Source organism: Pagrus pagrus (genome assembly GCF_965226575.1).
Source record: "Pagrus pagrus genome assembly, chromosome: 23".
Classification (NCBI taxonomy): domain Eukaryota; kingdom Metazoa; phylum Chordata; class Actinopteri; order Spariformes; family Sparidae; genus Pagrus; species Pagrus pagrus.
In genome coordinates this window covers 16,351,612-16,364,641 of record NC_140205.1, presented here as the reverse complement: position 1 = coordinate 16,364,641, position 13,030 = coordinate 16,351,612, and the positions used below count along the sequence as shown (strand labels likewise).

The 13,030-nt window shown below is 38.4% G+C and overlaps 1 protein-coding gene across 5 annotated transcripts; it reads right to left on the bottom strand.

The window, feature by feature from the left end:
- Nucleotides 1-76: 76 nt before the first annotated feature.
- Nucleotides 77-13,012, bottom strand: slc5a8 (solute carrier family 5 member 8). 5 transcript variants are annotated; one of them, XM_084345793.1, is made up of 19 exons: nucleotides 12,915-13,012; nucleotides 12,222-12,246; nucleotides 9,685-9,809; nucleotides 9,188-9,307; nucleotides 7,861-7,926; nucleotides 7,696-7,747; nucleotides 7,528-7,595; nucleotides 7,336-7,374; nucleotides 6,850-6,965; nucleotides 6,208-6,348; nucleotides 5,712-5,841; nucleotides 5,246-5,334; nucleotides 4,862-4,971; nucleotides 3,853-3,920; nucleotides 3,610-3,696; nucleotides 3,127-3,344; nucleotides 2,148-2,251; nucleotides 1,928-2,016; nucleotides 77-1,841 (listed from the first exon to the last, which is right to left on the bottom strand). In XM_084345793.1, exons 3-19 carry the CDS (start codon nucleotides 9,775-9,777, stop codon nucleotides 1,725-1,727), a joined length of 1,707 nt encoding a protein of 568 aa, XP_084201919.1. In that variant the 5' UTR covers nucleotides 9,778-9,809; nucleotides 12,222-12,246; nucleotides 12,915-13,012; the 3' UTR covers nucleotides 77-1,724. The 5 variants fall into 5 exon arrangements, with proteins under 5 accessions (XP_084201919.1, XP_084201920.1, XP_084201917.1 ...); XM_084345794.1 differs by lacking the exon at nucleotides 12,222-12,246; XM_084345791.1 differs by lacking the exon at nucleotides 12,915-13,012 and having other exon boundaries at nucleotides 12,222-12,902.
- Nucleotides 13,013-13,030: the final 18 nt, after the last annotated feature.

Here is a 13,030-nt window from a genome sequence, read left to right as displayed (position 1 = left end):
TTTTAATACAATTCTAATTTAACAAATGCAAATTTGGAGCTAAAGGCTATAACAAAAGACAAAAGACTCATGTACGATAAGTGCTATAACTGCTTTAATGAGCATTTTGTTTTGTCTGGTTCCTTATTTGAATTAACACCCAGATCTGAAACAGCCAAATTAACAGAGAGCTAACTGCTAACAGTTCAATCTTACTCCACTTAATGTAATATAAGTCCATAGAGCCTTAAAGCAACTGGATCCTAAAAAATCTGTAGCTCCTGACAATGGATCCAACAATTAAAATCCTTATTTTTTCAAGTTAACAGTTGACTTTATAGCAGAATTAACTTATATTTTTAATCTCACCTTGTCCAAAAATGAGAACCAGGGGTTCCCACAGTTACTAATAACTCCAAGCCGATCTCCAAATTAAGTCACTGCAAAATTAGTTAGTGAACAACTTAAAGATTTTCTGGAAAAAAATGGTATTCTGTCACAACATCAGTCAGAAAACAACACAGTACAATAACTGCTCCTATTAAATTGGTGAATAACATTATTATTACAGATTAAAGCCATAAGCACTTACAGAGCTTCATATATATATACATATATACACACACACATACAGTACACACTAGGTAATAATTATCAAGAAAGTTACAATGTTCCCACCGTTAAAAAGCTGAGTAGATGCATTGAACAAATCAATGATTGGCTGTGTCAGAGTTTTCTTCAGTTAAACAAAGATAAGACTGAAATAATTGTTTTTGGAGCCAAGAAGAATGAGAAACAGTTTCTGCTCAGCTCCAGTCTGTAATGTTGAAAACTACAAACCAAGCCAGAAACCTCGGTGTAATTATGGACTCAGACCTGAATTTCAGCTGCCACACTAAGACAATTACAAAGTCAGCCTACTGTCACCTTGAGAATATATCCAGGATAAAAGGACTTATGTCTCGGCAGGATTTGCATTTATCTTCAGCAGACTCGACTACTTTAATGGTGTCTTTACAGGACTCTCTAAAAAATCCATCAGACAGCTGCAGCTGATTCAGAACGCTGCTGCTCGAGTCCTAACAAGAACCAAAAAAGTAGATCTCATCACTTCAGTTCTCAGATCTTTACACTGGCTTCCTGTCTGTCAAAGAATACATTTAAAAATCCTGTTGTTGGTTTGTAAAGCACTGAATGGTTTCAGGCCAAAATACATTTCTGATCTGCTGCTACGTTATGAACCATTCAGACCTCTGAGGTCGTCAGGTACAGGTCTGCTTTCAGTCCCTAGAGTCAAAACTAAACATGAAGACCGTTTTCGGGAACACAAATAAGTAAAAATTCTCTAGTTTGGAGCCAGACATTGCTTCACCTATGTCTCAGAAAAAGCAGCACATGAAGTTTTTTATTGGTTAGGTTAACCTTGGTCTGAAAAATATTGAGAAACACTGGTTCAGATCAACCTGACCTGCATGCCTTTGAGACTGTGGGAGGAGACATACACTGACACAAAGACACGTGCACACGCCACGAAAAAAAAAGGGTTAGGGTTAGGGTTAGTTAGCCTCAGTTGGAAGGTGGACTTCAACCTGTGATATTTTACGTTGTAACAAATTATAGGGTATGTCATTTAAGGTTATGTCATTTTGTCTGTAATTCAACTCTTTCATTAACACTGACTTGTATTAGACCATAAAAACAAAATTAATTTTATCCAAAATGTATATTTCATGCTTTCTTGTTTTTCATGTTGGAATGTTCCTTTTTGTTAAGTCCAGCTCAACGTCACAGAAACCTGGATTAGTGCTGTCAAACCTCTCTCTGTCCCTTGTGAGGTCAAGCTTTCCTGTCCGCATCATGACCTGTAAAGGGAGGAGCAAAAAGTAGAATGTCAACAGTTGTTACAAATCCATAGCATTTGATGTTGTTTCACTGCTGCAGCACTTACTGTGTCTTTGAAAAACTTGACAAGATGATAAAGAGTTGTGTCTTCTTTTGTTAATGTAAGCCTTGATTCCACCTTCACCTTCCAGCCACCTGAAATATTCATGAAGAACACAAAAGAGCACATCAACAACATTGAAGCTCAATACAAAACAGTAGGAAAGTTAGATTTTATTTAAATAACTAAGGTACATTTTTAAGACAAATATATATATGAAATGTACCTGTTAACAGGCTGGCTAATAACCCCACACTGATAGTTATTATGGTTCCAACAGGACTGAAGTAAAGGTAGGACAGTGAGTACAAGTTATCTGCCAGCAAAGGCCTGGAGGTGGGAGAAAATAGTGCACAAGGGGTGAAATTTTGCACAAACAGACAAAACTCTGACATCAACATATTTAAATGTCTCCTTATGAATGTTCTGATTTAGATAAAGAAGACAGGTTTATTCAGGGTTAGGTAGTAAAATTATATTTTTAATAGTAGGGCATTTAGTAAATATGAGCTGTGTAAGGAAGAAGGGTCCAAGAAAAAGTCTCTATCATATTTTTGTAATGTCTTGCTACATTGATGCAGCTTTTTTGTGTTTTTATCCTAACATGCAACATCTCACTGACTTGATATTGCATAGGTAGGCATTACCCTTATGCTGCCTTCATGTGCTATGGTACAGATGGTATTTTCCACTTGTGATCTGGTATTTACCAGTGCGTTGTGTTCATGTGTTTTTGTTGTTGTACAGAGAAAATAAAGATGGTGGACACACAGATTCAGGCTTGTTAGCATCTGCTCTGGGGAGGTAAAACCAAACCATAATGGTATTTTAAAAACTGACACCGAGTGTTAACGCATCATATTACAATTGTCAATGGAGCAACACTTTATAGGCTACAAAAACTATCCACTAACAGTAGCAAAACACGTTTAGTAGTGTACATTGCTTACCATTCACGAATCTTCCGTTGCTCGCTGCCATGTTGAAAAGGTGAAAGGTTATCTCATCTCGGCAACTCGGGCATCAAAAAATTCTACGAGTTGCCCAGTGGAAAATACCACATGAGAGGGTGTTCATGTGCACTTTTCATGTCGTCTTTTGGTATTTACCATAAATACCATAGCACATGAAGGCACCATAAGTCCTTACTAAACAAGCTAAATAATATTAAACCAATAGTAAATCACAACCAGTTGCACACTTACTTGCCATCAATTCTGTGAACTGCGGCTGTGGTGATGAAGGTTGGCTGTGTTGGCAGAACAGTGGAGGTCCAGTTGAGGCTGTCTGTAGTTGTGAAGTTACAGCCTTCAGTGGTCAGTGAAAGAGGTCGGGTCATTGCAGGGGTTGGAGGGTATATCTGAGCTCCAATGCCCAGCCACAGAGACACAACCAGCCCTGACACAAGGCCTGATAACACTCCCTAGAAGACATTATGAAATTGTTAAAATGTCTTTTTTTCAGAGGAGCACATATAAATGGTATATAGACGTTTTTAAGGGGTCGTAATTGAGAAACTGTAAACAATAGTCAGCATTTAAAAATGCTTAAAGGATAATAATTTGGGCTGCAAATCTTTATCAGGAGTGAAATCTATTTACAAGCTAGACTTACGTCCTTTTCAATGTTAGCATGGATTACTGGAGTCACAATAACAACAAAAAAAAACTGGAGTTGGACAGGCTTACTTTGGAGTTGGCAAATGGACAGAGGATACCCAATGTAAACAGGCCAAGTAAAGGACCTCCAATGATGCCAAATATACTGATCGCTGCCTGTATACAGAAGCACATATCACTTGAATTGCAGGGTTAATTCCTATATAAATCATGACCTAAAGCATACAAAACTAAGTATAGTTAACAATTATACACAGCCTTTTTTCTCTTTGTTTCACCTATCGAACTCGTGTACTAACAGATCCACTCTACCTGCAAGATCCCTCCCATGAGCGAAGCCAGTCCAGCCATTCCAACACATAAAACCCCATATACGAGACCTGCAAACAACATTGGGGAAGATTTTGAGATTGACAGTTGAGACTGTCACAGCCATGCCACCAGTTACTTCCCTTGTGTTTTCCTGTTTCCTCTCTTTCCTCTTTCTTTCTGGCACTACTCAGCTCCCTCCTGACTACAGCTTATTGGCCACACCTGCCCAGCCTGCACATCTTCCTTCTGTTAACACATCAACTCACTGTATTATTGTTTCAGTCACTGTTGTGGTTGATGCATCTCTACTGTTCCTAGTTTATAGTTTGCCAATAGCTCTTTTCCTTGTGCTCCAGGATCTTGTCTGGTTGTCTGCTTGTTTGCCACCTCACCAACTTACTGCCTATCTGCCAACTCCAGCCTGCTCACATCATAGAGAGGCAAAGTCTCACCACTTCACCACCGCAGTAGTCAAATGGCAGAGACAAAAACTTTTTTGATCCCGTTTGAATCGTGCCATGAAATACACATATGATGTTTGTCGTTTTATGTAAAAACCGCTCAGTGAACTACATTGTTTCACTCAACATACGTCACAAACACCAACTTGACTGTCACCATATGTGTAAGTCATGGCACGATTCAAACGGATAAAAAGTCATGTCATGCCACTCACTTCCATATATATTTTTTCTAAATTAAAAGGTCCAACTGTGGCCCAACGGAAGAGGTGAGACTATGCTGCTCTATACCACCACATTCATCCACCCTGCCCAACTGGTCCTCCCATTACTCATTGCCCTCCTGACCTCTGCCTCAGCCAGCTATCTCCCCTCCAATTTCACCTTTGTTTCCCCACTATCATTTAAATAAATCTCCTTTATTTAAAACCCTTAAAATCTGTGACTGCATTTGCGCTCTCATTGCAAAACTGTTACACTAATCCTAAAGGGGGATTAGCGTTCAACAAACAACTCATTTGGCTGAAATACTGTGAGCACAAACTCACTCAGTCCTTTTGAGGTCCAGGACAGGTGTTTCTCAGACATGTTTGTGTACGGTTTGATCAGGTCCTCTACTGTCACTGCTGCCAGTGCATTGATGCTGGAAGACACTGTGCTGGGGTTGAAATGACAAAACCATGCACAATTTAGACAAAGAAGGACCATCATACAAATACCTTTTTTCCTGTCAATCACACTTTGAAGTAATGAACATAAAACAATATTACAGAAAATAAACATATAACAGACCTAATATAAACTATAAATATAGACACGATACATACAATCTGCTACAAACTAGAAAACAATACACATTTAATTTTACAATTATTAACATTCTTTCATGTGTGAATTGGATCTGTTGAGTGAAATAACGATGATGTATTAACCTTAGAGATCCACTATATGCAGCTGCAACAAACAGTCCTGGAAGGCCTGGATAGTCTCTCAAGATGTCCATCACCAAATATGGCATCAACTACCAAAGAAGGGTGACATTGGATTAATATATATGATCAGGAGGGTTGGTGTCGCACAATACATACATACATACATAAATTCATACCTACACTTAGAAACCATCTATACATGCATATATGCAAACCTGGCTTAGGTGTTAAAAAGGAGTCATTGGTTTGATGCTGACTGGTGACAGAAAATGGTTTTACAGTCAAGCTTTCAGTTGGACCATCTTGGTATCTTACAAACAAGCACACAAAAAGGCTGACAATATTTATATTTTTAACCCCAGCACAGTCTAATTTTTTCTCATGTGTACACCTGTATGTGTGTTTTGTCAAGACATTGATGTCCAAAACTCCGAGCCATGCCATGCCATGCCTTTCTGCATTGTACCTGATCAGGAGCAGAAACTAGTCCAGCAGTCCATGGGTCACAGTCCTTATAGACTGAGAAGAGGCACATTCCTGCAAACACTGAGCACAGCAAGATGGACAAGAGGCCCAACAGGTTGATGTAAAGAGATCTGGAAAACAGAAGAAACGTACAGAGTTGTAAAGCACATGGATGAAAACATCGAAAACATTGTAAAATTGTTAAAAGTGACATGGATTAGAAACACACATGAATGAATGCATGTATGCATATCTCAAAAAATATAACTGCCAAAATCATATATTTAACTTAAATATGCATGTTCACCAGTATGGTGCTAAATCTAGTACTTCCAAGATAAATGTGCACATTCCCAGCTAAGACACAGTACAGCCATACTAAGGTGACTGGGAGCAATTATTTCTCTTTGTCTATTACAGTACACTCATTTCTGAATTTCTTTCTCAAATGAGACAATATTGTCAAGATTTGTATCACATAATGTCTCAGGACTCACAGTCTGGCATGAGTGATGGTCTTGCAGGAGATGTATCTCTGAACCTGGGCCTGGTTGATCCCATAGATACTGACCCAGACAAAAGTCCCTCCGATCGATATGGTCCAAAATGTGTGTCTCCTCAGTGGGTTTGTGTCAAAGCTAGTGAAACAGAAAAATTGGGTAGTTTTTGAATTTCAGTAAAAACCTGAAAGTAAAAGTTTTTTAAGTGCTGCCAGAAATGATTCACTAGTGCCTAGTTCAGGGGCTTGTTCCTCCGACAAACACTATTCTCAAAGAACCTGAAGGCAAGGCCGAGAGGCTCACAAAGACCAAAATGAATGGTGCATTCAGGGGCCCTTGTCAGCTTGTACCATAATATTTTGGCTGTATTAAACTTGGATTCAGATTTTGAGCACGATTGAGAGGGTCACACAGAAAATGGCCTGAATGTTTCAGCTTCATAAACACAGAAGATTCTTTCTGATAGTTGGAAGAATGGTACTTTACCCCTAGAAAATATTGTGTACTACTACTACTTATGGTTTATCAACATGTTCAAGATCTGGTCTCGTGCGGGCCCAGTACATGCCTGTTGTAGCAGCTATGTAAAAATTATTAGTACAAAAATGTGCTGCACCTGTACCTCGGACACATACTTACTCCCAAAAGTTGAGTCTCCCTCCCTCTTGTGAATCTGAAATGATGGGGAGGACTCCATCTTTTAAGACCACAGACCTAATGATGACGGACAGGAATCCTGCGAGCATGACACCAAGCTGGAGGGGAAATTGTTTTTATAATTTTAGGTTGCCGACCAAATCTTTCCCGTTTATTGTCTTAGTCATGGTTCCTATTGACCATTTTGATGCACTTAAACTACTATACTTAGATAACATTTAAGTATAATTCATTATTCCAAAACATGAGCCAAAATGTTAGTGTTTTTATTGAAATGTGGTTAATATGTAATGACGTTTCCATTTTTTGTATTGCAGGTTGTTGCTGCGGTGGCCTACACACTGATGACCAGTATTGTCACTGGCAACCACAAAAAGGTGACACATGCACAGTAATTCCTGACCGGACCAGTCAGTTCAACTTTAAATTCCCTCACAAATCAAGCAAACTAGTGAAAGTTGTACCAACCTGAAACACATCTGTCCACACTACCGCCTTCAAACCACCCTGTAACAATGTAGACCACAAACAAACGTTGCTTTTACTGTACGATAAAATCCAGTAATTCAAAGAACACAAATAATGGGGAAAACACTCAGTGACGTCAGTTAACAAATGATTACATTTCAAGAACCCAGTGAAGCCCACTGTGTTACGTACCATTGTGCAGTAAAAGGTACAGACCACGCCTGTGGAAATAACTGCACCCCACAGATCCATACCAGTTACTGCAGAGAGAAGGAGGGTTTCAGACCTACTCCACTGAGCACAAGCAGCTTTAAGTGCCTCCTTACAGGATTGATTTTAACTAGTATGTACTGAAAATACCTTGGTTTAAAGCTAGAGCTGGGGCATAAATGACGATTCCAGTGTAGAGGATCTGTGACAGACAGAGAGAAACACAGACATAAATGACCCTCAGGTGTCGGGTTTGCTCTTTTGCCCTCAGAGGTCAAAGCCCTGTCATTATGTGTTGACCTGCTTCTTACTCACTGTCTGAACAATGAAGAGCCCAGTTCCCAGCAGACGTGTTGTTCTGTTGAACCGCAGCTCCAGATACTTGTTAGAGACATGACACATTGACATGACATGACGTTATCACAAGTTGGCCTAACTTAACACAAAGGCAATCACTCATTTACCCCCTCCCTCACTTTGGATCCTTAAGGAGTAGTGCGTAAAAAAAACCAATATACATTAAACCAAAGAAGGCTGGTATACTATATGTAACATATAGCATCAACTGGACGAGTGGAAAGAATTTTGGAAGAATTTTGTTGGAAACAGTCAGATTTTTCATTACTCCCAAGACTAAGAGTAAATTCTCTTATACTCAACAGACAGCTGAGGAAAAGCTGATATTGAGTCGTGAAATACCAAAGACATTTGAGGTGTTGTATTTTGGTAACTTGACAAGGGATAATGTTCAGTATGAAGACCGATGTCCGATGTCCGATGTCCGAGACACTAACTCAACACTGTTAAGAGATATTTGAAATGGAAAGACTCGCACACGTATTGAGAATACACACAGTCTGAATTTAGCTAGAAATGGGGCAAATGGACTGTTTATAAGACCTTCACAGAGACATCCCTACAGCTCCTGAATAAAGACAGAGACATCCTGTGTTGTATTGATGTGTTATGTATCTCTCCAGCACGACTTATGTTTGTTCTGTGGTTGCAGAATGATAACAAAAAAAGGGGCAGTGCTTGATCCCACATTTATTACCCTCTATCCACCCCTGTTCATATCTACTCCTGAACACTTGTAAATCACCTTAATTGCTGCCCAGAAATTGCAATAATGTGTTACAGAATCTAAAAAATGGACAAGTAATCAGAGCTACGACATACTTTGTCCTGTGCAACAAAACCACTTAATGAAAAGCAATTGACTGACACAATAGAGAAAGAAACATAGGAAACGAAGACTCCACAATATAAGAGTAGATGCCATTATCTCAATATCACACAACCACTGCAGTGCTCTAACCCCCCTGAACTCCACAGTATTTTTAATAGTGCATGCAGTAGGTGTTCTGCTTTCTCTTGACCCACACTCTACCTTGGAGCCCATGCCTGAGGTTAAGACTATACACCTACCTGCAGCACATTACAGCCACTTTTGCTGATTAAAATTAATTTTTGCCACAAAAATTTATTTCACATTTACAACAGCTCTAACCAACCTTCCCAAACATTTCCCTTTGTCTCTTCTTTACAGGTAAACTAAACATTTTACATATTTCATGGCTTTGAAAATAGAAAATAATCTAAAAGAACAGAATGTAATCTAAAAACCAAACAAAACACTCACCTCATACGTGCTGGTGATAGACAGCCTGTAAAAGACTGGGAGAAAGACCTCAGATGTGACCACCATTGTCAATACGTAGGAAATACCATAAAATCCAATATTGGCTCCGTAACGGTAGACCTACAGATGGATAATATGAATTAGTATTTTATGATTTGGGCGTTTTTGGTATTTTTATTATGTTCTATGTACAATTTACAAATGTTTCTGTAAATGTATTAAATCATTTAGAAATGTATCCATTAGTTCCCCTTATAACTGCATTGGTGGGATGAATAACTCAGAAGTTTAAGTTTTAAGATTATCTATCCATCATTATGTCTTAGATTCACTTGAAATCAGAATCAGGTAAACTGTACAGGGAAAGTGATGCATCTCGACCTACTAAAAAGTTTTCTTGCATTAAAAATTAATTCTGCAGACTAAAATAGACACAAATAACTTTAAAGTGAGTTGTTTTTTTTAATTTGTCCCTAGGGAATGTGCAATGGCCTTACTTCAGCTGGGTTGGACAGCACCGTGATGGCTGACATGAAGCTGGCGGTCAAGGACAGGGAGACAGGCAGGGCCGTCAGTCTTCGCCCCCCCATCAGGAAGTCTCCCGAGCTTCGCTGGTCCCTGTCTGCCCAGGCAAAGTAGACCCCGACGGCAGCGGACACCACAAGCATAAGAGCGAACACCAAATAGTCTGCTACCACAAAGGAGCCAGGCACCAGAGAGTCCTCTGACATTTTGGTGAATGTCAAACCACAGCTAGATATCAAACTTTTCAGAAACGTATACAAAGTGTCCCTCGTGTTTTGCACTCATAGAGGAAAAGCAGATGAATGAGCACAAGTCCTGATACATTACCTACTCACTCAAAACTGAGCTGAGAGCAGGACCACAGACCGAAACCCTTTATATGTGTGTGTGTCTGTGTGTGTGTGTGTGTGTGTGTGTGTGAGTGTGTGTGTGTGTGTGTGTGTGTGTGTGTGTGTGTGTGTGTGTGTGTGTGTGTGAGTGTGTGCGTGCGTGTGTGTGTGAGAGAGAGAGCATTCCAGACAGGTACAAGTGAAGTCAACAGGCGAGGAGAGAGAATTGTTCAGCTGACCACAAGATAAAAGCTATCATCAGTACAGACTCCACACCTTTACACACCTTCATACACACACACACTAAATCCTAATACTGACTCTATCAATTTATTGAATTATTTCATTAAAGGAAGAATTAATTTCTGCAAGGAATACTAGAGACACTGAATATGTTCCATATGTTTTGTCCTTAAGTTTCCATATTATCTAAAATGACTTTTCAACATGTTTGAATGAATCGTATTATATGATAAAACATGTTGTCTTTCTAATTGTTTAATCAAAGCATCTACATGGAAATCACATGTTTTTGTAACATCCAGTTTGTAAAGTTGTAAAGATCTTGATCTGACTTCTTGTTTTCATCTTGTTTTTAACACTATTTCTGTATTAAACGCAGCGGCCTTAACCAAGGCACTGGCTAAGATCTGTTGCCCACTGCTAAGGATGGGTTAAATGCAGAGTATCAGTTTCACTATGCTGTACATTGCATGATATGTGATCCGCCATAAAAAATAGTTTTAATTTTAGGAATCTGACCAGGTAAGAGGCATTAAGAATAACCATTTAGAAAAAGCCAATACTCCCACTATAAATGTTCCTTGTAGTAAATTTTAGATGTTGAAAGTTGTTTGTCCATGGCCTACACAGACTCCCATGTAAATTTCCTCCATATTTGTGATATCACCTCCCACTCTGTAACCACAGTTTAAATATTTTTATGAAGCCTCTAAGGAGTCCCTATCTTTCAAGTGTACAGTATCAGTATCTCTATTCACACTTTTCATATTTACTTTTACACTTACGAAAATATATTCCAGTAAAGTGATTGTAGACAATATGAAAGATAAAAGTATCAAAATAAATAAATGAAAGAACAGCAGGAACAAGAAAGATCCTCACATTCCTGCACACGTTTCTTCAAAGTTCCTTTTTTTTTTTGTGTTACTGTTCCTGTGCAAGGTAATTCTCCCTATAATGTTTTTGAACTGTTGTGCACAATACTCCCTGTACTGCAGTGTTATTCACAATGTGTGCCTTCTGTACTGATAAGGAACAGACCTCTAAATTTATACATTTTAGCAAAGCAGGCAGAGAGGGGAGGCAGCACTTAGGTAAACTGAGGTTTTATTATCATTTAGTGAATGGAGAAATAGGTTTGAGAGGTGTTGAGACTGGACTTTTTGGATTTAGAAACTATTCTGTGGCGAGTGGCTGCAGTCTATCAGTACGCTGTCATATTACTTGCCCTTTCTACAGCTGTAAGTATTTTAGCTCATGTGGCATTCAATTCTAAACCAATTAATCGTTTTTTACTGGGTCAAGTTGATCTTGGACACCCAGTACTTTGCTTTTTGGAAGAAAGTGACGATTAAATACTTCACATACTTTGTCTTATTAGTCAACATAATAGATAACATGATTGATTTGATTGATTGTTTTTGTTAATTTACATTTTCTGACACATAGATGACAAGTTTTTTCTTCCTGTCACTTTTTATGAGGTGTTACTAATACTTGAAATATTACCACAGTAAACAGTTCCTAATGAGCTAATGGTCTCAATCAGTACTTTCAAATCGTCTTCAATAGAACATAACATTTATTTAGTAAATTCTGGTCCCATTTAGACTAAAATAGACGATGAAGCAGGGTATTCTTTAAGACATGGCTACCCTATGATTGACAAGTCACAACAAAGGATAAACTAAAACAAGGATATATAGTTTCAGAATGAAGAACGCCTCTTAAGCGTAGCTGCTCTTTAAAATAGATGTAAAAGTAGAAGACCATGTAATGGTTTTCAAGTCAGCTAAATGTATTTATTACTTAAACTGCTCTTTATCATGAACATATCCTACCCACCACCTCCATGATACCACCAGAGACAGTGGACATCTATCTATCTATCTTGATATTAAATACTATAATAATTAAGTAAAAGACAATGAACTTACCTTGAGCAGGGTAAGATTTGAGTATCTGAAATTCAGCCTGATGTGTTAATGGTTTTGATTTATCATATTGTAGATGTGTAACAAACATCCCTTCAAAACCATATAGATTTTTCATATAGATAGATATAGATCTTTCCATGACACTGTGACAGCCAACCAATGTGCACAATATCTCAACATAATTTCAATTAGTTACACCTTTTCTTTTCTAAGACTGACAAAATATCATCAGTGAAAAGGGCCTATAGAGCCTTCGTGGCATACATTTTGACCTATTAGCAGATGTAGTAATATGAAGGCAAAATACAAGGTCCTGAGGTGACAGCCATCTTTATTTAATGTTGTTGTTACACCTGTTTTCTGCTCTGACATGTCAAAATGTCGAAACCATTAGCCTAAAGTTACTTACTGCATTGTGGGTTCATGTGTGCTGCCAAAGGCTGGTAGATGTACCACAAGGTATGAAATGTTAGCAAAATAATTATTGTTTTAACCTTGTTATATTTACGAGTTTTTTAAACATTCACTAGCTTAGTCTGTTCCAAAAAGCTATTAACTGGCGGTCATTACTAGTGTTAGCTAACGTTAATCGTGTCTTTATTACATTGTCATGGCTAAAACCTATGTAGGTTGGCTAGTGACATACTAGGCAAAAAGAAGCCTTTGTCGTTGTCTATATTGTTTTTTTTTTACCTAATTTAAACTTGGCGCGGTCCTTTACTCCGCTCAGCTCTTTGCATGGTCCGCGGTTGTTTAAACTTTAGCTTTAACGAAGTTGGAAGTAGAGAGGCGCGAAACCTCAAACGAAG